At 37.8% G+C, this 25,059-nt stretch overlaps 1 protein-coding gene across 2 annotated transcripts in view; it reads left to right on the top strand.

Moving 5' to 3' along the window:
• Positions 1-25,059, top strand: part of Gabra3 (gamma-aminobutyric acid type A receptor subunit alpha 3) — a 240,372-nt gene that overhangs the window by 172,766 nt on the left and 42,547 nt on the right. For both annotated transcript variants that reach the window (XM_087599124.1, NM_017069.3), the window contains exon 6: positions 14,073-14,155. In XM_087599124.1, the coding sequence (XP_087455250.1) occupies positions 14,073-14,155 (83 nt within the window). The remainder of the gene's footprint in view (positions 1-14,072; positions 14,156-25,059) is intronic.

Below are 25,059 nucleotides of genomic sequence, written 5' to 3'. Positions count from 1 at the left end.
ACAGTGGGGCACACTGAACTCCAAAGACACTCTTAACCTGTGAAGTTTAAACTGGGACCTCCTATGTTTACTTTGAGCAGGTCTGTCTCCTGGTCAAACAATTAGGGCATACACATATATTGACTATTCTTTAGTCTTTGGAACTTAAGTCACCCCAGGCATTCTTTTTCCTTCTTTTTATTTAATTTTTTTACACTCCAGATTTTATTCCCCTCCCAGTCCACCCTCCAAATGTTCCACATCTCATACATCCTCCATGCACCCTGTCTCCATGAGGATGTCCCCACACACCCACTCCTCAACCCCCACCCCACCAGACCTCTAAACTCCCTGGGGTTTCCAGGATCTTGAGGGTTAGGTGCATCTTCTCTGACTGAACACAGACCTGGGAGTCCTCTGCTGTATGTGTTGGGGGCCTCATCTCAGCTGGTGTATGCTGCCTGGTTGGTGATTCAGTATCTGAGAGATCTCAGGGGTCCAGGTTAATTGAGACTGCTGGTTCTCTTACAGGGTCGCCCTCCTCCTCAGCTTCTTCCAGTTTTTCCCTAATTCAATCACAGGGGTCAGCAGCTTCTGTTCATTGGTTTGGTGCAAATATCTGCATCTGACTCTTTCAGCTGCTTGTTGGGTCTTTCAGAGGGCAGTTATGATAGGACCCTTTCTGTGAATGCCCCATAGCCTTAGTAATGGTGTCAGGCCTTGGGGCCTCCCCTTGAGCTGGATCCCATTTTGGGCTGTCGCTGGACCTTCTTTTCCTCGGGCTCCTCTGCATTTCCATCCCTCAGTTTTTTCAGACAGGAACAATTACAGGTCAGAATCTTAGACTGTTGGATGACAACCATGTCCTGCTGGAGGTGGGCTCTACAAGTTCCCTTTCCCCACTGTTGGGCATTTCATCTAAGGTCCCCCTCCCTTTGAGTACCTAGAGTCTCTCACCTCCCAGATCTCTGGTGCATTCTGGAGTGTCCCCCCAACCTCCTTCCTTCTGAGGTTGCCTGTTTCTATTCTTTCTGCTGGCCCTCAGGGCTTCAAGTTCTTTTCCCAGTGAATTCATGTTCCCCTCTCCCCCCCAATCCCCTTTCCCTCTCCCTCCCTTCTTGACCTTTTTGAGTTCTGTGGACTGTATCTTGGATATTCTGTACTTTTTCCTTTGGCTAATATCCACTTATTAGTGAGTATGTACCTTGCATATCCTTTTGGGCCTGAGTTACCTCACTCAGGATGATATTTTCTAGTTCCATGCATTTTTACAGTGGTGTTTTCTCTAGGGTTTTGCTTAGTTTGTGTTTCCATTTAGCAAAATTCTAGGAATCATTTAACTGTTGTTCCCATAGCAACTATAATCTAGTTGATTCATTTGCATCTATATTAATTCTATAGCTTAAATAAAAGCATGTAAATTAAGTAAGCCTGGACGACATTCTGCATAATGAACACTACTGTGTGCAGTGTAAGAAAGGCACTGACAAGGGCAGTGGCTTAGCAAGGCCAAAGTTATCAAGTCAAGAGGACCAGTATCTCATCTTCTAGAGGATCCCTGCACTTATGACAAGGGCAAATGAGCACAATCTTAATTGGCTCAGCTAGAACAAAAATGTTGCTGCAGGTAATTTATAGGCAGCCAAATTTATTGTTCAGTGTACTGGAGAATTACAAGTCCAAGATCAGGGCTCCAACAAATTTGTTGTCTGCCCTAAGTCATCCACTTCAAAGATAATGCCTTCTTGCTATGTTCTTACTCACAGTTGCCAACAAAGTTCCTTGTGGCCTAATTTATAATGGCTCTTATTCAATTTATGAGAGGGAGAGCCTCTGAAACCTAATCACCTCTGAAAGGTCCCACCAACAAACACTATCATGTTGTGAGTAAGTTCCAACATGTGAATTTCAAGAGGACAAGAAGAGACTCTAGTGAGCTCTGAACCTCGATTCTATAGTTTGGGGCTTGGTTATATTCTCCCTGTGTTAGTGCTTTTGGGTATATTCTAATCTAAGATCAAATGGTTTACACACGGTATTCAATCTAGTTCAAGAGACAAATGTATGCATCTACCCTTAAATCCTATTAAGAAGCAAAACACAGTATGATAGATACAAAGAAAATACTTACTCTTTGCATGAATAATACAGTAAAAAGGAATATCCAGCAAATATCATAGTAAGTATAATTCCTCATACGTATATTCGTTTTGAAACTATGTTTCCAAAAAACGATGGCATACCAACTCATCTTAATTCCAAGAGATAGAAAAGAAATTAGTTACTTAGGACTCTTATCTCAGTGATACGAATATAAATGCCCCAAACTCACATTCTGTATCTTCCTTCCTCCCTAAATATCTTTTCCTTTTCACCTTGAGGGCTTTACTTTGAGATTTTGAGACATATGTCTTTTGTCTGGTGTGTAAGCTTCCTTGGGCTGTGGGAAATGGATGAAGTATTTAGCATCACTCATAGTTCGAGGTTGTAGAAATACCTTAAGCCAGTGGGGATGAATCTTCCTCTTTAAATTTGGATTCTTCTGAATTTGCAATTTCTCCTTCCTAATAAAATTCAGTCCTAGAACTTTAACTGGCATCTGTAAATATGCTAGAGAGCACAGCATACTCCATGCATTCCAGCCAGCAGAAGTGGCTTTTAATCTCACGGTATGCTTTTGTAAATTGACAAATAAAACTCATATCTGTTCTTCTGATACTGAGTTATGTTGCTTTTATTTTTTAAAGCTAAATGTTCAGAACTGATATAGGTGACCCATATGGTAATTACATTTTTACTTTTTGAAGACCCTCCATGCTGTGTATGATAATAGTTGTACTAACTTCGTGCTTCCAATGGGGGATCAGAATTCCACATCCTGTCTATCTTCTCACCAGCATTTATCATTTCACTGTTTTGCTGTTCACTATGAATTCGTAAAGCAGATTGGTAAGAGTGGCATCTTAGTGACATATAGAATGTATGAGCATGCCACTTCAAATAAAGTGAGTTTTCATTTTTTATTTTCCAGGTTTTATCTTTGGTTATTTACATTGCCTAATTTTTAGATATATTTATTAAAATAAAATTTAAATGCCAGGCAATTCATTTTCGTAAGGTACATAAGTAGTACTTTGATATATTTACAGTTGAAAACCATCACCAGTAGAAACTCTACACCCACAGTTCTTCCCTTCTTGGAATTGCCAAAATCTTTAATAAAAACTGAACAAAATGAGCAGAAAGCTTTGTCAGATCTTCAGGCTGAGCAATTTAGTCCATTTATCACTCGAGAAAATTGCCTTTTTATTCCCAGATTTTGAGAGTTTTAAATTATGATGGGTATTGAAAATTTCATCCCCTTGCTTTTGCCCTTGTCTTAGTTTAATTTATTCTTTGCACAGCTACCAGTGTGATCCTAAACCATTAGTGAAATTAAGTCACATTTACACTGAACCTCTTCCAATGTCTCCATATTTCAGCTGGTAAAAAAAGCAAATATCTTTGAAGGCAATATATGATCCAGCTTCGCACTTTCCTCTCAGAACTTATATTCTATATTCTTTTATCTTAATTTCTCTAATATGTGTATAGAACCCTTCTTGTTCTTCCTGGAGGAAAACAGATATAGTCCTACTCAAGAGCATCTGCATCTGCTGCTCTTCCTGCTTTCACTGCTCATCTCCCCTGTTTCTTACTCAGATGTGACCTACTCAGTGCTCCTCTCTCTCAAATGAATTCATGTCCTGTAATTAGTATGTAAGGCTCTGTATTTTTCCTTAGGGCATAGCACCTTTTAGTATACAATATAACTAACTCACTATTTTATCCATTTTTTTCTTCCCATAGACAAATGTAAGTTCTAAGTGGGCGAATTGATAGTAAGGCCCTGCCTGATGTATTGTCATGTTTAGATGATAGGTGATTTCCAGTCATGCACTGAGTGCAGCACTGAGTCAGGAATCTGATATGTTGCGTAATTTTGGAGAAGTTTCTTCCTTTTTGTTTAACTCATATATAAAATCACTGGGGGAATTAAATTATATGCTTTCTTTCAAGCTTTTCTGTATTTGAGATTTGAGGAAAGACACTGATAATGGAGCTAGATTAAGATAATATTCTACTTGAAGACAGAAACTGAAGAGGATTTCAGTAGATGGAAAGACACCCATGCACAAGGATTAATATGCATTAATATGATAGAAACAGCTATCCCACCAAAAGCAATCTACAGATTTGATACAATCTACATTAATGTCCAAACGCAATTTTTTACAGATCTTGAAATGAAAAATATCAGCTTTATATGGAAGCAGAAAAACTCGGTATAGCTAAAACAAGCTGACACTCCTGAATAATAAAAGAACTGAGGTAGCTATCAAGCAGTCCTGATTTCAAGTTTCACTATGGCACTATAGTAATATAAACAGCATGGTATTCACACAAAAACAACAACAACAAAAAGACTTTCTGAGCAGAACACAGCAGGAGGGTTTGACATCTTTAGTTAGCAGGGAAATGCAAGTCAAAATTACATTGAAATTTTATCTTATAGCCACCAAAATGCCTAATATCAATAAAACAAGTGACAGTTCATGCTTGGGAGAATTTGGAGTAAGCAGAACACTCATCCATGGCAGACTTGTCCAGCCTCTATGGAAATCAGTGTAGTGGTTCCTAAGGACGATGGGAATTGATCTACTTAAAGATCCTGCTACCACCCTTGGAGGGGGACCATAACCCAAATCCTGCTTCATACTACTACTGAAATACTTGTACAACCATGTTCGTTGCTGTTGTATGTACAATAGCCAGATATTGGAAGCAACTTAAGTGTCCAACAGCAAATAAATGGATACAGTAAATGTACATTTACACAATGGAATGTTACCCATTAAGATAAATGAAAACATGAAATTTGAAGGTAAATGAATGGGACTAGAAAAAATGGCTGTATGCATAGTAGTCAGAAATTGGAAGCAATCAGGCTGTTGCAAAGAGTAGAGGTAGCTCTCCAAAAACTCACAGCAAGGCTCCATCGCTTAAGACAACACCTACATTTATTGAACCTGTCCATCAATAAATGAATGGATAAAGAAAATTGGGTACATTTATACAATTGAGTATCACTCACCTATTACAATAAATGAAATCATGAAATTTGGATGGGACTAGAGGAAAATTATTCAGACTGAGGTAACTCAGTCCCAGAAGGACAGATACGATACGTATTTGCTTGTAGGTATATATCAGGTCTTAAGTCAATGACAAACAAGCTACAATCCATAGAACCACAGAGGGTAGCTACAGAGTGAGGGACTGGGGAGACACATAGATCTACTTAGGAAAGAGAAGTAGGATAGATGGTTCTGGATGAATTAGGGTATGCTTGAACAGGAGGATCAAGAAGACAGGGGTGAGAGAGGGATTGTGGGGAAAGAGATAAAATTAAGGGCCATTTAGAGGTAGTATTAAACCTAATAGAGTAGAAGCTTTCTAAACTATATACATATATGAAGATGACCTAAATGATAACAGAGTAGAAGCTTTCTAAACTATACACATATATGAAGATGACCTAAATGATAACAGAGTAGAAGCTTTCTAAACTATACACATATATGAAGATGACCTAAATGATAATAGAGTAGAAGCTTTCTAAACTATATACATATACGAAGATGACCTAAATGAAATCAAGAAATAATGAAGGAGACAAAGCCCCAAATGAAGCTCCCAGGATTGGGGTTGGGTTACGTCTAATTAAGATGCTGGCCAAAGGGTTCCAATGGGAATCCCTCAACAACCCAGACTTTTGCAAAGAGTAAAGGTTGCTCTCCAAAACTTACAGCAAGGCTCCATCACTTAAGATAACGCCTAAATTTATTGAACCTGGAGAAATCCAGCTGGTACTTACATAGTGCTTTTACCCCTGTGTATTAGCATCTTTGCTACAGGAAGTTTCTGTGAATACTAATAAAGGAAAAAATAAACATCAATCTATCTACAGTGCTGTCCTACCTGCAAATACAATAGGGCAATGGTGGCACAAAGCTTGTGGGAGTGACCAACTAATGTCTGATTTGATTTAAGGTCCATTCCACAAGATAGAGCCGACTTATTTGAGTGTTGAAGAACACAAGACTATGTAGCACAAGGACCTAGAGTAAAGCCAAGTACTATTGTGATATATATATATATCACAGTATATGTATATATATATAATTTTTCTTCCATTTTTATTAAATTAGGTATTTCTTATTTACATTTCAAATGTTATTCCATTTCCGGGTTTCCTGTCCATCAGCCCCCTAACCCCTCCCCCTCCAACACTATATGGGTATTCCCCTCCCCATCCAACCCCCATTACCATCCCTCCAACAATCCCCTACACTGGGGGTCCAACCTTGGCAGGACCAAGGGCTTCCCCTTCCACTGGTGCCCCAACAAGGTTATTCACTGCTATCTATGCAGTTGGAGCCCAGGGTCAGTCCATGTATAGTTTTTGGGTAGTGGCTTAGTCCCTGGAAGCTCTGGTTGGTTGGCATTGTTGTTCATATGGGGTCTCAAGCTCCTTCAGCTCTTTCTATCTCTCAGGAGAGATCTACATCCGGTTCTTGTCAGCATGCACTTCTTAGCTTCATCCATCTTATCTAGTTTTGGTGGAGATATATATCTCTTCAGTCTCTGCTCTAAACTTTGCCTCCCTATCTCCTCTTAAGGATATTTTTGTTCCCCTTTGTTCCCCTTTTAAAGAAGGAGTGAAGCACCCACATTTTGGTCATCCTTCTTGAGTTTCATGTGGTCCGTGCATGGCATCTTGGGTAATTCTAGCATTTGGGGTAATATCCACTTATCAATGAGTGCATACCATGTGTGTTTTTCTGTGATTGGGTTACCTCACCCAGGATGATATTTTCTAGTTCCATCCATATGCCTATGAATTTCATAAAGTCATTGTTTTTGATAGCTGAGTAGTATTCCATTGTGTAGATGTACCACATTTTCTGTATCCATTCCTCTGTTGAAGGGCATCTGGGTTCTTTCCAGCTTCTGGCTATTATAAATAAGGCTGCTATGAACAGAGTGGAGCATGTGTCTTTGTTGTATGTTGGAGCATCTGTTGGGTATACACCCAGGAGAGGTATAGCTGGGTCCTCAGGTAGTGCATTTTCAAATTTTCTGAAGAACCTCCAGACTGATTTCCAGAGAGGTTGTACCAATTTGTGATCCACTAACAGTGGAGTGTTCTTCTTTCTCCACATCCTCGCCAGCATCTGCTGTTGCCTGAGTTTTGATTTAAGCCATTCTGACTGGTGTGAGGTGGAATCTCAGGGTTGTTTTGATTTGCATTTCCTTGATGACTAAGGATGTTGAACATTTCTTTAGGTGCTTCTCAGCCATTCAACACTCCTCAGCTGTGAATTCTTTGTTTAGCTCTGAACCCCATTTTTTTCCATAGGAGTATTTGACTCTCTGGAGTCTAACTTCATGAGTTCTTTGTATATTTTGGATTTAACCCTCTATCAGTTCTAGGATTGGTAAAGATCTTTTCCCAATCTGTTGGTTGCTGTTTTGTCCTAATGACAGTGTCCTTTGCCATACAGAGGTTTTGCAGCTTTATGAGATCCCATTTGTGGATCCTTGATCATAGAGCATAAGCCATTGGTGTTCTGTTCAGGAAATTTTCCCCAGTGCCAGTGTGTTCAAGGCTCTTCCCCACTTTTTTTTCTATTCAATTCAGTGTATCTGGTTTGATATGGAGGTTCTTGATCCACTTGGATGTAAGCTTTGTACCTGGTTTTAAGAATGGATCAATTTACATTCTTCTACATGCTGATTTCCAGTTAAACCAGCACCGTTTGTTGAAAATACTATCTTTTTTCCATTTTAATGGTTTTGGCTCCTTTGTCAAAAATCAAGTGACCATAGGTGTGTGGTTTCATTTCTGGGCTTTCAATTCTATTCCACTGGTCTATTTACCTGTCTCTATACCAATACCATAAGTTTTTATCACTATTGCTCTGTAATTCTGCTTGAGGTCAGGGATGGTGTTTCCCCGAAGTCTTTTTATTGTTGAGGATAGTTTTAGCTATCCTGGGTTTTTTGTTATTCCAGATGAATTTGCAAATTGTTCTGTCTAACTCTTTGAAGAATTGGATTGGTATTTTGATGGGGATTGCATTGAATCTGTAGATTGCTTTTGGTAAAATGGCCATTTTAACTATACTAATCCTGTCAATCCATGAGCATGGGAGATCTTTCCATCTTCTGAGATCTTCTTCAATTTCTTTCATCAAAGACTTGAAGTTCTTGTCATACAGATCTTTCACTTGCTTGGTTAAAGTCACACCGAGGTATTTTATGATATTTAGGACTATTATGAAGGGGAGTTGTTTCCCTAATTTCTTTCTCAGCCTATTTATCTTTTGTGTAGAGGAAGGCTACTGATTTGTTTGAATTAATCTTATACCCAGCCACTTTGCTGAAGTTATTTATCAGACTTAGTAGTTCTCTGGTAGAACTTTTGGGATCACTTAAGTATGCTATCATATCATCTCTAAGTAGTTGTATTTTGACTTCTTCCTTTCCATTTTGTATCCCTTTGACCTCCTTTTGTTTTCTAATAAAATGAAAATATAAAATGAGCAATTAAATGGCTCTGAAAACATTTTGCTACAATCATAGATCAGTGCCTTCAGCTATCATTGGAGAAGCTTTCTTCCAAAAGAGATGAGAAGAAATACAGGGACCCACAATAAGAAATTATGCAGAGAGTGAGAGACTTTGGAACACTTAATCTTAAATGGGATGTCTGTATCAACCCCCCACCCCCAGGGCTCAGAGAACCCTGCAGAAGAAAAGGAAGAAAGAATCTAAGAGTCAGAGGGGATGAAGGGCACCAAGAGCATAAGGCTGTCTACATCTACCAGATTTTTTTCCCATGTAAACTTTCAGAGACCAAGGCAGCATGCACAGGGCTGGCAAAGGTTTGCAGCAGGTAGAGTCCTAGAGCTGAAAGGAGAAGTGGATACAGGCCCTATAACTAACCTGGAAGCTATCTCCAATGGACAGCCACTCTCAAATGAAAATTTAGTTTCCTCCAAGGGACTCTCCCTGGAGAAACAAACTGCTCTTAAGGGTAGGCTGTATGCCCAACAGTAGATGACCAACAGAAAATTAAGTCAATGGCATTTTAGAGATTCCTTGCCTCATAATGTCATGTTAACAAGGCTTTTCCTTTTCCTTTTTAATTTTATTTTTATTTTTATATTATTTTAGTGTATGTAACAAAATTATATAAATTATATAATAAGAACTATGTATGTTATATTTAAAATATATGTGTAACATATATTACAAAACACATATAATAAGACATGTATAAAACAAATCATACATACAAACAGGTCCTTTGTATATATATTATGGTTTGTAGTTTAGTGTTTTTATGGGATTCAGGAGTGTGTGAATAAGTGGGTCTCTATTTCTTATACTTTCTCTTGGGCTCTTTTTATTTTGTTTGTTCTGTCCAATTGAGATGTGTTAGTTTTGTTTTATCTATATTATATTACATTATATTATATCATATTATACTTTACTATTATCCCTCAGAAGCCTGTTTACTTTCTAATGAGAGACAGAAAGAGAGTTGATCTGGATGGGAGGGGACCTGGGGAGGAACTGTGATGAGTAGGGGAAAGGGAAACCATAATTAGGATATATTACGTGAGGGGGAAAAGAGAAAAAATAAAAATTCATCAGAAAAAATAAAGGTATTATACTATTCATAAATTACACTTTTCTAGAAGTGTGTTGTCTAACCCATAACTCCTCAGTTCAAGGTTTCAATAGAAATATATACCTTTGTGGATGAAAAACAATCAAATAATTCAGTGTGCTAGCTCTTGGCATGCATAAACTATAGACAAAAATTCCTAACCTATGGTAAAGAAAGAAAATAGACAATACATAGAAATATAAAATCTATGGTATCATGTATCTTAGGTGATATGAGAAAAGAAAAAGAAAGACTATAATAAATTTTATTGCCTATAGGGTGAGGGGTAGGACACTGAGCAGAGTTCCCTCAGTACAGGTCTTCTTTATAAATTACTAGTTAGCCTAAGATTAAAGAAAGAGCATAGGATGATTTCTAAGTACTGAGAAACAAAGAACTCTACATCAGACTGAATTTAACATTCTGTTCTATTGGATTGTTTCCATGGTTGAATGGCTAAAATCTAGTTCAAAATATAGTCTATACTAAATAAAGTCAAGATTGCAAAAGAAAAACTACAAAGAACATTCTGAACAGACAAGACCCAACTCCAACTGCCCAGATTCAGAGAGTCTGGAAAGAGCCAGAGCCCAGTGACTGAGGAAGACAAACAGGAGATGAATGTAAGGTAGGATGATTCTAGACTTTGAGTACACATAGACTTTGATTCTGAATGCATATAGGGTTACAGAGAATCATTTCCTAACAGAGTGTCAAATTAGGAGGCCATGGCAAGGAATTATTACTGTGGTGGGATTAAAAAAATCTGCTTCAAACAAAAGATTGGTTTACAAAGGAACCAGAGTGCCTCAATGCAAGTAAAATGAGGGCATTTTAGTAATGAGGGCTGCAGATTTTGTGTGGGCATACCCGTTGTGACTTGACTTTAAAAGCCTTTGAATTCCCATCTGCATCTGCATCCCCTAAAGGAGTGAGTCTCCTGGATTATCACTTCTTTATTCCTTGGTATTACATAGAAATAAAAGCAGCCAAAATCCTGGATCATAGTGGAAATCCTATGATACCAATGTTGTACTTTGAAGAGTATCTGAACTTTCTTTTCTGAAAAGCATATTGAAAACTTCCAAGCAATGCAGGCTGCTGAGACATTTAGTGTTACTCATACCTAGCATACCTGTTTTAGGGCTGATCATTTTGAATCGGATAATCTATCAGGGAACCTATCCCTGGATAAGGCTGTGTTGGGATAGATAGGTAGGTAGGTAGGTAAGTAGGTAGGTAGATAGGTAGATACATACATACATACATACATACATACATACATACATACATACATACACACATACTAGATAGGTGGATGGATGGATAGATATGTCTGTAATACTAATAATGAAAGAAGAGATCATGAACTCAGGAGGCAGTTGGACAGATACAGGAGAGGTACAAATGAGGTAAACACAATACTAATGTATGACATTCTTTAAAAACCATAAAAGATTTAAGGGAAAAATTTACATGAAAACTGAAAAAAGCCTACAACAAAAATACAAGTTTCAACAGAGTTCCAAAAGCAATAGTTTGTGTTTTAACATGCATAATATTCTTCACAATGCCATTCTTCACTTCATCTTGCTTACCATTTCCAGTTTATCTTGGTTAATCCTGGTTTCATAAGGCCTTCTGTTTGAACTTTGAACATAGCAATTCTTTTATTTTCTCTGTACCTTTAAGAGAAACTTAATTATCAATTGTGCTGGACTGGCTGTATACATGTCTCCAATTCTTCCCAGACAATAAGTGCATCTAGGTGTGTGCCCTTTAGCTAATACCTACATGGCTTTTATTTCATTATGTCATTTATGCAACAAAGGTTGGAACTAGATGATGACAATAACCTTTACAGTTCTAACTAATCCCTTGTCTACTTACAAAATGTTCATGTGTCTTGGAGAAAAGCTCAATTCTTAAGCCATCCTGTAATTTTCACCAATTTGACATTTTTAAAGGTATAAAGGGTTACTTCAAAATTCACAGAAGCAGAGACAAGAGAAACATGTTTCACAGAGAAACCTATTCCTCCTGTTGGATACTGAAAACTTTCCATGAGGATTTAATAAAGAAAATTGTGTTCCTTCTCTCCACTTACATTATTATTTCCAAGATACTGCCTCTTATGAGTAATGTCAAGCGGAAATTATTTTATGTCTACCCAGCAGCCTTTTGGATGTAGAGAATAAGACCACAACAAATAGATTATAACGGCAGGATGCAATGGTAGTGATTTCTGATTATGAATAGAACTGATCCATAATAACATTCTTATCTGCTTGTCAATCCATTTCTTGTCCATCCCACCTGAGCAAAGAAGAAAAAGCCTGTCTATATGTGGGCAGAGTTTGTCATTAGACAGACTATGCTGTGTTGTTTTCTTTGGCCCTTCAATCTCTTTCTGCAAAAGAAAAAACCAATACCATATCCAGGCTAATGCTCACAACTACTAATCTATATTAATATGTTGACCAAATAGCTAATTATTATATTTCTCCTCCTATACCAGTTTGTGTGAGAACAATAATTTGGGCCAATGAGTCTTATTTTTTCCTTATTTTCTTCATGTTTTACCACAACTACCTTATATAGAGAAAATGTTTATTTTATGTAACCCCAGGTAAATAAAGCATTTCTTACATAACTAATACATTTCCCACAAGCTAATGTATAGAAGGTAATGAATATAGCAAGAGCACTAGACTTGCTCCTATCTGAACAAATCACACAAGTTCTGTGGATTCTTCTCTCTGAAACAAATGATAATGACGTTCTCAGTATATTTCTTACAGGGTCAACATGCAGGCATGGGAGAGCAGATAGAGAGAACAGCCACTTTTGTTCCAGGCAACCAGAATCCCTATGACACAAGTGTTAGGAGCAGACCTGAATGGAATCACTCAACTTGAATGTGTTTTAGAAATTGTAAAATGCTATGAATAGCTCAACTTATCAATTTATCCTTGTAATGATAATAATTACACATTGAACCTCCCATCTCTTTGTAGACATAAGAATATCTACAATTTGACTGTAAATAAGAATGTTTCCTGGTATCTCACTTGTTCCAACAAAACTAGAACAATATTGGACAACAGTATCCTGACAACTATTACCTGCTTCTATTTTATCAGCTGACACTATCATAGTGGCACTATAGTTAGAGAAAAATAATGAATGGAGACCCTGCATATTGGATTCCTTACACGCCTCTCTCTATTACCTTGACATGAAACAAGACAAATTCATTTGTTTGATCTGTTGATATTCTATTAATCAGGAATTATGGTACCAAGGATAATTTGGGTCCTATAAAGCCATGAGCAAAAGTGCCTGTTTAAAGAAGGAAGCTATTGAAAGTATGAACAAAATTCTAATTGATGACTGGCTTCTCAGCTTATTAAAATACCATGAGCATGACAGAAGTTGTCTCGCATATACACAGGAGTTATAAAGACTAGATAGAAATAACCTGTTGATGCCAGGTCCCAAGCAAGTCTAAATGTTTACTGTGTATTCATGAAATATCTCAACACATACGCCCACACATGAGAATAAAGTTGGGGCCAATGACAGATCAACCTCGAAAGACTGGCAAGACTTCATACAGAAACATTAAAATGGATTATTTTGACAGACTAACACAAAGAAATGAATATATAAATAAAACAAATAATACCATATCAACATTTTCATTGAAGAATTTAAGCATGATCTTTTAATTTTATGATTCTTATCAAAGTTCTTCAGATTTTACCTTTGAGGTTTCTTATTTCTTCCATTGCTTTTGTACTTTTTGGAGTGGGATGCATGTGTATGTGTGGGTTTGAGTGTTATACAGCAATGGCTTATTTTTCTCTTTCTGTTAGTTATCATAACAAATATATTCTTTCTATATCTCTCTTCTTCATTATGCACTCTTTAAATTGGTTAACTCCTATGATAGCCTGCTGAGAATTCTTTCTGCAAAAATGAGGCTTCGATTAGGAGTAAATGAGTAAGATAGGACCTGGTGTTTCTATGCTTATTGAAGGGTAGCCATTAGGTCAGTATATTTCTAAAGGTGGTATTTTCACATCAGTTGCAACCAAAAATAAGCAACATTGTCTGCTACTTTGAGAAATTCCCTATTTCACATAATTCAACCTCTGTTAGCACACAGGCTTTACTCTTAGTGAAAATAAACAAATAAAACACCGTGGTATTCTTAGAAATACTCCACTGTTGTCGAGTGCAAATAGAATTTCATGTTTAATAACATTTATCTTGGCTGTCTTTCATTTTCGGTTCTCCTTCCTTTTAGGTTAACAATACATGCTGAATGCCCTATGCATTTAGAAGATTTCCCCATGGATGTGCATGCCTGTCCACTGAAGTTTGGAAGCTGTATGTATTTTCTGAGTTTTGTTTCTCTGATCTGTTTCCAGAAGAATTGCAATATATTCCAAAGAAGTTCTTATACTGACTTTATCCTTGCTGGTATGGAGTGGGTCAGGAGAATGTGGTCAAGTAGTACTAACTGATCAAGAGTGGTAGACTTGGCTTTTAACACTGACCCTGGAACAAAACTTATTCTTCATTTCAGTGTATTTTCTATCATTAAATGGAAACATCAACATTTGTCCTTTGCCAGAGGAGAGAGCAAAGACAAATAAAAAACGTTAGCTTCCTGAGGGCAAGAGAATATATCATACATTTTAAAAATGTCCATTCTCCCTGCACCTCCACTTCCCAATATTCTGTTTCAAACAGTAGATGGTTAACAAGAGTGACAGCTGTAGAGAATTGTTCATGTTTTAGAATACTGCCTTTCCCATTTGTTGTAACTCTTACAGAGTGGACAGTAGAAATAGAATCCATTTACAAGTGAAACTATAACTATCAAAATTGAATGTACTTGAGAGCAGTTTTGAGCATAAGAGTATTTGAGTGAGTTATTATCAGAGTAATATATTAAGATCTGCACTGATCACATCTGAATGATATTGAAATAGAAATTGTATTTGAAAAGTCTCAATTATATGTGACATATATTATCAATCATTAGCTTGTCAAATATTTACACACCGTCTCTTGTGTGACAGCCTCTATTCTATGAGTTTGGAATGCATTCAGTAATAAAACAAAATCCCTAAACTGATGGAGCTTCTATTATTGAGAAGAACATGATAGTAAAATGTAATAAAAATTTTAAAAAAAGTTGACATAAAGTAAGAAAAAACATGAAAAAATCCCACTGAATACATAATTATACAGGTGTATAGAATCTGGTATGAAATTTCAAACACACACACACACACACACACACACACACACACACACACACACACATATATATATATATATATATATATACATATATATGGAGAGAGAGAGAGAGAGAGAGAGACCAAGAGAGACAGACAGAGACAGAAAGAGACACTGAGAGAGTTAATTTAGGGTAACTAACATATCTATTATTTCTCTATATATCATTTCTTAGTACTAAGAGCATTCAACATCTTCCACTAGGCCCTTGAAGTGTACAGGCAATGCTTGCAAACTATAGTGTCTCTGCTGTGCTACCAAACATTGTATTATTCTTTCCTTTTAAAAATAATTAATGTAAATACTTTATTATAAAACTACTTTACAATTTAAACTTTTATTTGAGAAATGTATTCACATCCATAATTTCTTTAAAAGTCATTTGCATGACTGCATCCCACAAGGAACACACTAAAATCATGTTGGGGACGGGAGGCTAACATTACCATTTCAAACTGCCTCCTCATTTGCTTATTCCTTAAATATCTGTGTGTTCACATATGCATGGTTACAGATAGATGCCTCTTCCCAAAGAGGCAAATCTCAGTATCATTTTTAAAGATAGGACAGACTGGGAACGGCCAATACAGGTTGATTACCTCATAAACATTATTCCTTCTAATTGTGATAGCTGTGATACCTATCTCCTCAACTTGACTTACCTGAACATTTTTTTCTAATAAGGTAATCCTGACAAATCTGTTTATTTGACATCAAACATCTTATCCTTGTAAGCACAACTCATTATTCTTATTATGTATCAACTACAACATTTAAAAAAGTGACATATGTTGTAATGGGGCAAATGACGTAGAAATATGAGTTCTACATCATTTCATTTGCCCCAGTGTTCTAGGTGGAATAGTAGCATTTCAGGAAAAATATTTTAAGTGGGTAAAGCATTGTATTTGGACTTGCTTAATAAACATCATAGCAGCCATGTGGATGCCCAATGGGCATAAGAATGAAATCACTAGATAGAGACGAGTGTATAAATTCTGCTAGAGCCTCCAGAGTCTTCTAAAATATTAAGGGGCCTTGAATTATGTTCTGTGGGTAAAGAGGAAGTTAAGTGGAATATTTTGAACTGATTATTAATATTATTTATTTTGAAAGGAGAATGTTATTGGGGTTTTGAAACTTGTTAATAGAGAAAAATATAAAGAGAACTCTTGATTTCACATTGCAATACTTATGGTGAGATATGCTAATGGAGGTTATTGAAATCTTTCAACTAACCCATGATGATAATAAAAGTGATGAAAATGGTAGGCTGGAAAAGACCTACAGCAAGATCCCCTGGTGAATTAGCTGTGTAGTAAAAGGAAAACTCAAGAGTAACTAAAATATAGTCAGCCTAATGATTTTGCTTTCAAACGAGACAAGTAGTATTAGAAATCAGAGTAGCGGGTTTGAGAAAGAACTATCTTGAAATTAACTGTCAGAAATGCTCTCTATTAGGAGAGAGCACCTCACTAACATGAGAGCCTGAGCAAGACTTGAGCTAGAGAAGCAATTAGAAGGAAAAGAGGCAACAAGACAGGGCCTAGAAGGCTTAAAATAATGAGTTCAAAAGATAGCTTCAAGTAAATGGGTAAGAGAGCTAGGCACCTTAGACAGTATGACAGGGGTGTGAAGGACACATTGGAAAAGAGAACAGCCTAACCATAATTCAAAACCAGCTTTTGGAAAATGTCGAAGTTGTTTCCTGAGACAAGAGCAGCAAAGGTATGAAAGAACATTTATTTATCTCTTACTTCTTCTGTAGGACTAGAAATCAGAGCAGGAGGCAGATGGCCAGATTGCTCCAGGCTAAGCATCTTATGTTAAGATGGAAGGCATCTTAATGAGTCAGGCCCATGATCTAATGAGTAGTACTTCAGTTCTCAAGAGGATTTATTTGTTTGTTGATGCCCACTATTCTTATGATTAAACCTTAACAAGCAAAAAATGACCAAGCATAGAAGTGTTAAGGATTGTAGCAATACTTCTTAAGAAAGGAGAGATCCTTTTCTAAATGAACTTGTGCCCATGGTTGTCCAACCCTGGAATGTGTGATAGTTCTCAACACAATTCACAGATTGGTCTCAATTCATCCTATGGACATAGAACGATGCCAAAACCTAACATGAACAACTTTAAAAATAACATTGCATTTTCTGTAGTTTTCTGTAGTGCTAAAAGAAGGAGGAGGTGGGGATAGAGGGGAAGAAGGAAAGAAGGTTGGAGAAAGAGAGCATTCATCAAGCTATCAGATTTAAAACTTAGAGAACTGTGTCCTAATTATAAAGAAAGAGCAGAGTCACATTAAATTCATTTTAATCCTTTATGAAAATAAGATGATAAGTCTTGCCCACTGTCTGCAGCTGGGGAAGATGAAGCCTCTGTGTTAGAAATGTGACTTCCTACCAGAAAACACTTTATGAACCATGTTTGGACTTAAATAAAATGAAATCATTAGATAGGAATGAGTAGTGATATATGTTCTTAAAAGAATATCTAAAAGCTAAACAACAACATATACAGAGGCCTGATATCAGAGTTTATGGACAAGGACTTTCAAATGTTGGTATTATGTGGTACCACATAGTCTTAATATGATGGCTTGTGAGATAGCTGGATCTCTGGACCTCTGTAGCTAGCCAATATAGACCAATTGGTGTGCCTAGGGTTTCAGTAAAAAACCCTAACTAAAAATGAGTAATGTGCCTCATGATTGAGGGAGGCACCTAGTGTCAACCTCTGACCTCTATATGCATTCTTATGTACATATACATAAAACAACGTACATACACATATAGCACACATATGGGTACTGTGTTGAAGAACAGATAAAAGAAAGATAATTTATACAGAAACTAGGCATCTACAAATAAAAGTAAACTGGAAATTATTGATAGAAAAGTACATCTAAAATTCATACTTCATGGATAGATAAAACTGAAGGCAGGATTACATAACTAAATATAAGTACCAGAAAATTGAAAAATAGAACAGAAACAAATACACAGAAAAGTGTAAAATCATATTGGACATGGTAGAAGAAATTATGATATGCAGTTAAAATATACATTGTAAGAATTCCATAGATGTATATTTTATAGGGAGAAAATGGACTTAAAAACTGATAATAATTATTAATCTGAAGTCTCAAGATGCAAATAGGCACTAAGTGTTATAAATATAAAGAAAATAATGCTGATTTTAAAATTTGTATGGCAATATTAACATGCTAAGAATACTTAAGATTCTTCAATAAAAATAATCGTGAATAAAAATAAATTCACAGAATTCACAATGAAATCAAATCCACTTGAAGCTATATTAATTTAGATAAGATTTTATAGTCACAAAGATAAATAGCACAGAATTAATGAGATATGGAGAGAAATCTTAGGCTCTCATTTTATATTAAATATATGCAAAACTAAAACACAGATGTTTTGAAACTTTAAGTAAAGGAAAAGAAGCTATCAACTCGAGGAGGGACATAGGAAGGGTTTGAGGGAGGTTATTTGGGAGGGGCTGGAAGAGGAAAGAAATGTAATTCTATTTCAGTTTTAAACATATCAAAAAAACATACACAGAACTTTCAGATAAGAAGAGAATATTTTCATGACTTGGAGTAGTTAGTCTAACAAAGGCATAACTAGTACTAACCATAAAACTGAGAAGATACCTAGGATACCTTAAATATTAAAGATTTCTACTTATCAAAAGATCATTAAGAGAATAAAAAGGCATGGTGGGTAGGGCAGAGCGTGGTGCATATTTACATCCTTTAGCACTCAGGATTCTGACACAGGAGGACTGATGTGAGTTTGAGGCAAGTCAGTGCTCCATCCACAGTTAGAGTTCCAGGATGCCTGGTTTATAAAGCAAGATTCTGTCTCAAAACAATCAAACAGAGCCCTAGACCTAAACAAAAAGACACTAAGAAAGCTTTTCATCAGATGGAAAAAATACATTAAAATAATCAAATACATAAGGCTCCCTAAACATCTTTAGAAAGCAATGAAAAAACTTTAGTAGAAAAAGAAAGGGCCTAAGTGATAAATTTGTAACTTACAAGATACTGACTTTTTCTGTTTCTTTTCCACACATGGACTTACAGAGTGATTGATGACTACATTAGCAAAGAAACAAAAAATTCAAATCCAAAGTATACCATTACACATTCGGTAAAGTAACTTTTATGAAGAAGTCAGAAAATTTCATATATGGGTGAAGTTTTAGAGCAATTGTACTCTCATGAACTATGATACAAGTATAGATTTGAAGAATATTAAGGGTAATTGGTCATACATCATAGTACTAAGCATATACATATGAAAAAACTTTGCATTTCTTGCCGTCAGTATATTTCTAAATATAAATGTTTATCTTTGTTAAAATATTCATATAAATGACATTAGTAGAAAAACTACTCATAATATATTCACACTGTAAACTACCGTAGGGCCAATCAGGATGGAGTAAAAATGTGATGTATACTCACACCAAAATATAATAGTTTTATGTCAATTATGCTTAACAAGGCGAATGCCATGTCAGATAGCTTGTTGAGAAAAGCCAGTTATCTTTTTTTTTTTATTATTAACTTGAGTATTTCTTATATACATTTCGAGTGTTATTCCCTTTCCCGGTTTCCGGGCCAACATCCCCCTAATCCCTCCCCATCCCATTCTTTATGGGTGTTCCCATCCCAACCCTCCCCCCATTGCCGCCCTCCCCCCACCAGTCTAGTTCACTGGGGGTTCAGTCTTAGCAGGACCCAGGGCTTCCCCTTCCACTGGTGCTCTTACTAGGATATTCATTGCTACCTATGAGGTCAGAGTCCAGGGTCAGTCCAGGTATAGTCTTTAGGTAGTGGCTTAGTCCCTGGAAGCTCTGGTTGCTTGGCATTGTTGTACATATGGGGTCTCGAGCCCCTTCAAGCTCTTCCAGTTCTTTCTCTGATTCCTTCAACGGGGGTCCTATTCTCAGTTCAGTGGTTTGCTGCTGGCATTCGCCTCTGTATTTGCTGTATTCTGGCTGTGTCTCTCAGGAGCGATCTACATCCGGCTCCTGTCGGTCTGCACTTCTTTGCTTCATCCATCTTGTCTAATTGGGTGGCTGTATATGTATGGGCCACATGTGGGGCAGGCTCTGAATGGGTGTTCCTTCAGTCTCTGTTTTAATCTTTGCCTCTCTCTTCCCTGCCAAGGGTATTCTTGTTCCCCTTTTAAAGAAGGAGTGAACCATTCACATTTTGATCATCTGTCTTGAGTTTCATTTGTTCTAGGCATCTAGGGTAATTCAAGCATTTGGGCTAATAGCCACTTATCAATGAGTGCATACCATGTATGTCTTTCTGTGATTGGGTTATCTCACTCAGGATGATATTTTCCAGTTCCAACCATTTGCCTACGAATTTCATAAAGTCGTTGTTTTTTATAGCTGAGTAATATTCCATTGTGTAGATGTACCACATTTTCTGTATCCATTCCTCTGTTGAAGGGCATCTGGGTTCTTTCCAGCGTCTGGCTATTATAAATAAGGCTGCTATGAACATAGTGGAGCACGTGTCCTTTTTATATGTTGGGGCATCTTTTGGGTATATGCCCAAGAGAGGTATAGCTGGATCCTCAGGCAGTTCAATGTTCAATTTTCTGAGGAACCTCCAGACTGATTTCCAGAATGGTTGTACCAGTCTGCAATCCCACCAACAATGGAGGAGTGTTCCTCTTTCTCCGAATCCTCTCCAGCATTTGCTGTCACCTGAGTTTTTGATCTTAGCCATTCTCACTGGTGTGAGGTGAACTCTCAGGGTTGTTTTGATTTGCATTTCCCTTATGACTAAAGATGTTGAACATTTCATTAGGTGTTTCTCAGCCATTCAGCATTCCTCAGCTGTGAATTCTTTGTTTAGCTCTGAACCCCATTTTTTTTATTAACTTGAGTATTTCTTATATACATTTCGAGTGTTATTCCCTTTCCCGGTTTCCGGGCAAACATCCCCCTCCCCCCTCCCCTTCCTTATGGGTGTTCCACTCCCAACCCTCCCCCCATTGCCACCCTCCCCCCATAGACTAGTTCACTGGAGGTTCAGTCTTAGCAGGACCCAGGGCTTCCCCTTCCACTGGTGCTCTTACTAGGATATTCATTGCTACCTATGAGGTCAGAGTCCAGGGTCAGTCCAGGTATAGTCTTTAGGTAGTGGCTTAGTCCCTGGAAGCTCTGGTTGCTTGGCATTGTTGTACTTTTGGGGTCTCGAGCCCCTTGAAGCTCTTCCAGTTCTTTCTCTGATTCCTTCAATAGGGGACCTATTCTCAGTTCAGTGGTTTGCTGCTGGCATTCGCCTCTGTATTTGCTGTATTCTGGCTGTGTCTCTCAGGAGCGATCTACATCCGGCTCCTGTCGGTCTGCACTTCTTTGCTTCATCCATCTTGTCTAATTGGGTGGCTGTATATGTATGGGCCACATGTGGGGCAGATTCTGAATGGGTGTTCCTTCAGTCTCTGTTTTAATCTTTGCCTCTCTCTTCCCTGCCAAGGGTATTCTTGTTCCCCTTTTAAAGAAGGAGTGAACCATTCACATTTTGATCATCTGTCTTGAGTTTCATTTGTTCTAGGCATCTAGGGTAATTCAAGCATTTGGGCTAATAGCCACTTATCAATGAGTGCATACCATGTATGTCTTTCTGTGATTGGGTTATCTCACTCAGGATGATATTTTCCAGTTCCAACCATTTGCCTACGAATTTCATAAAGTCGTTGTTTTTTATAGCTGAGTAATATTCCATTGTGTAGATGTACCACATTTTCTGTATCCATTCCTCTGTTGAAGGGCATCTGGGTTCTTTCCAGCTTCTGGCTATTATAAATAAGGCTGCTATGAACATAGTGGAGCACGTGTCCTTTTTATATGTTGGGGCATCTTTTGGGTATATGCCCAAGAGAGGTATAGCTGGATCCTCAGGCAGTTCAATGCTCAATTTTCTGAGGAACCTCCAGACTGATTTCCAGAATGGTTGTACCAGTCTGCAATCCCACCAACAATGGAGGAGTGTTCCTCTTTCTCCGAATCCTCTCCAGCATTTGCTGTCACCTGAGTTTTTGATCTTAGCCATTCTCACTGGTGTGAGGTGAACTCTCAGGGTTGTTTTGATTTGCATTTCCCTTATGACTAAAGATGTTGAACATTTCTTTAGGTGTTTCTCAGCCATTCAGCATTCCTCAGCTGTGAATTCTTTGTTTAGCTCTGAACCCCATTTTTTTTTATTAACTTGAGTATTTCTTATATACATTTCGAGTGTTATTCCCTTTCCCGGTTTCCGGGCAAACATCCCCCTCCCCACTCCCCTTCCTTATGGGTGTTCCACTCCCAACCCTCCCCCCATTGCCACCCTCCCCCCATAGACTAGTTCACTGGAGGTTCAGTCTTAGCAGGACCCAGGGCTTCCCCTTCCACTGGTGCTCTTACTAGGATATTCATTGCTACATATGGGGTCAGAGTCCAGGGTCAGTCCATGTATAGTCTTTAGGTAGTGGCTTAGTCCCTGGAAGCTCTGGTTGCTTGGCATTGTTGTACTTTTGGGGTCTCGAGCCCCTTGAAGCTCTTCCAGTTCTTTCTCTGATTCCTTCAATAGGGGACCTATTCTCAGTTCAGTGGTTTGCTGCTGGCATTCGCCTCTGTATTTGCTGTATTCTGGCTGTGTCTCTCAGGAGCGATCTACATCCGGCTCCTGTCGGTCTGCACTTCTTTGCTTCATCCATCTTGTCTAATAGGGTGGCTGTATATGTATGGGCCAAATGTGGGGCAGGCTCTGAATGGGTGTTCCTTCAGTCTCTGTTTTAATCTTTGCCTCTCCCTTCCCTGCCAAGGGTATTCTTTTTCCTCATTTAAAGAAGGAGTGAAGCATTCACATTTTGATCATCTGTCTTGAGTTTCGTTTGTTCTAGGGATCTAGGGTAATTCAAGCATTTGGGCTAATAGCCACTTATCAATGAGTGCATACCATGTATGTCTTTCTGTGATTGGGTTAGCTCACTCAGGATGATATTTTCCAGTTCCAACCATTTGCCTACGAATTTCATAAACTCGTTGTTTTTGATAGCTGAGTAATATTCCATTGTGTAGATGTACCACATTTTCTGTATCCATTCCTCTGTTGAAGGGCATCTGGGTTCTTTCCATTTTCTGGCTATTATAAATAAGGCTGCGATGAACATAGTGGAGCACGTGTCTCTTTTATATGTTGAGGCATCTTTTGGGTATATGCCCAAGAGAGGTATAGGTGGATCCTCAGGCAGTTCAATGTCCAATTTTCTGAGGAACCTCCAGACTGATTTCCAGAATGGTTGTACCAGTCTGCAACCCCACCAACAATGGAGGAGTGTTCCTCTTTCTCCGCATCCTCGCCAGCATTTGCTGTCACCCGAGTTTTTGATCTTAGCTATTCTCACTGGCGTGAGATGAAATCTCAGGGTTGTTTTGATTTGCATTTCCCTTATGACTAAAGATGTTGAACATTTCTTTAGGTGTTTCTCAGCCATTCGGCATTCCTCAGCTGTGAATTCTTTGTTTAGCTCTGAACCCCATTTTTTAATAGGGTTATTTGTTTCCCTGCGGTCTAACTTCTTGAGTTCTTTGTATATTTTGGATATAAGGCCTCTATCTGTTGTAGTATTGGTAAAGATCTTTTCCCAATCTGTTGGTTGCCGTTTTGTCCTAACCACAGTGTCCTTTGCCTTACAGAAGCTTTGCAGTTTTATGAGATCCCATTTGTCGATTCTTGATCTTAGAGCATAAGCCATTGGTGTTTTGTTCAGGAAATTTTTTCCAGTGCCCATGTGTTCCAGATGCTTCCCTAGTTTTTCTTCTATTAGTTTGAGTGTGTCTGGTTTGATGTGGAGGTCCTTGATCCACTTGGACTTAAGCTTTGTACAGGGTGATAAGCATGGATCGATCTGCATTCTTCTACATGTTGCCCTCCAGTTGAACCAGCACCATTTGCTGAAAATGCTATCTTTTTTCCATTGGATGGTTTTGGCTCCTTTGTCAAAAATCAAGTGACCATAGGTGTGTGGGTTCATTTCTGGGTCTTCAATTCTATTCCATTGGTCTATCTGTCTGTCTCTGTACCAATACCATGCAGTTTTTATCACTATTGCTCTGTAATACTGCTTGAGTTCAGGGATAGTGATTCCCCCTGAAGTCCTTTTATTGTTGAGGATAGTTTTAGCTATCCTGGGTTTTTTGTTATTCCAGATGAATTTGCAATTTGTTCTGTCTAGCTCATTGATGAATTGGATTGGTATTTTGATGGGGATTGCATTGAATCTGTAGATCGCTTTTGGTAAAATGGCCATTTTTACTATATTAATCCTGCCAATCCATGAGCATGGGAGATCTTTCCATCTTCTGAGGTCTTCTTCAATTTCTTTCTTCAGAGTCTTGAAGTTCTTATTGTACAAATCTTTTACTTGCTTGGTTAAAGTCACACCAAGGTACTTTATATTATTTGGGTCTATTATGAATGGTGTTGTTTCCCTAATTTCTTTCTCGGCTTGTTTCTCTTTTGTGTAGAGGAAGGCTACTGATTTATTTGAGTTAATTTTATACCCAGCCACTTTGCTGAAGTTGTTTATCAGCTTTAGTAGTTCTCTGGTGGAACTTTTGGGATCACTTAAATATACTATCATATCATCTGCAAATAGTGATATTTTGACTTCTTCTTTTCTGATCTGTATCCCCTTGACCTCCTTTTGTTGTCTGATTGCTCTGGCTAGAACTTCAAGAACTATATTGAATAAGTAGGGAGAGAGTGGGCAGCCTTGTCTAGTCCCTGATTTTAGTGGGATTGCTTCAAGTTTCTCTCCATTTAGTTGAATGGTGTTGAATTTTGTCAAATGCTTTCTCAGCATCTAATGAAATGATCATGTGGTTCTGTTCTTTCAGTTTGTTTATATAATGGATCACGTTGATGGTTTTCCGTATAT

Source organism: Rattus norvegicus, chromosome X, assembly GCF_021556685.1.
Source record: "Rattus norvegicus strain SHRSP/BbbUtx chromosome X, alternate assembly SHRSP_T2T, whole genome shotgun sequence".
Classification (NCBI taxonomy): domain Eukaryota; kingdom Metazoa; phylum Chordata; class Mammalia; order Rodentia; family Muridae; genus Rattus; species Rattus norvegicus.
This window is presented reverse-complemented; position numbering and strand designations above follow the sequence as displayed.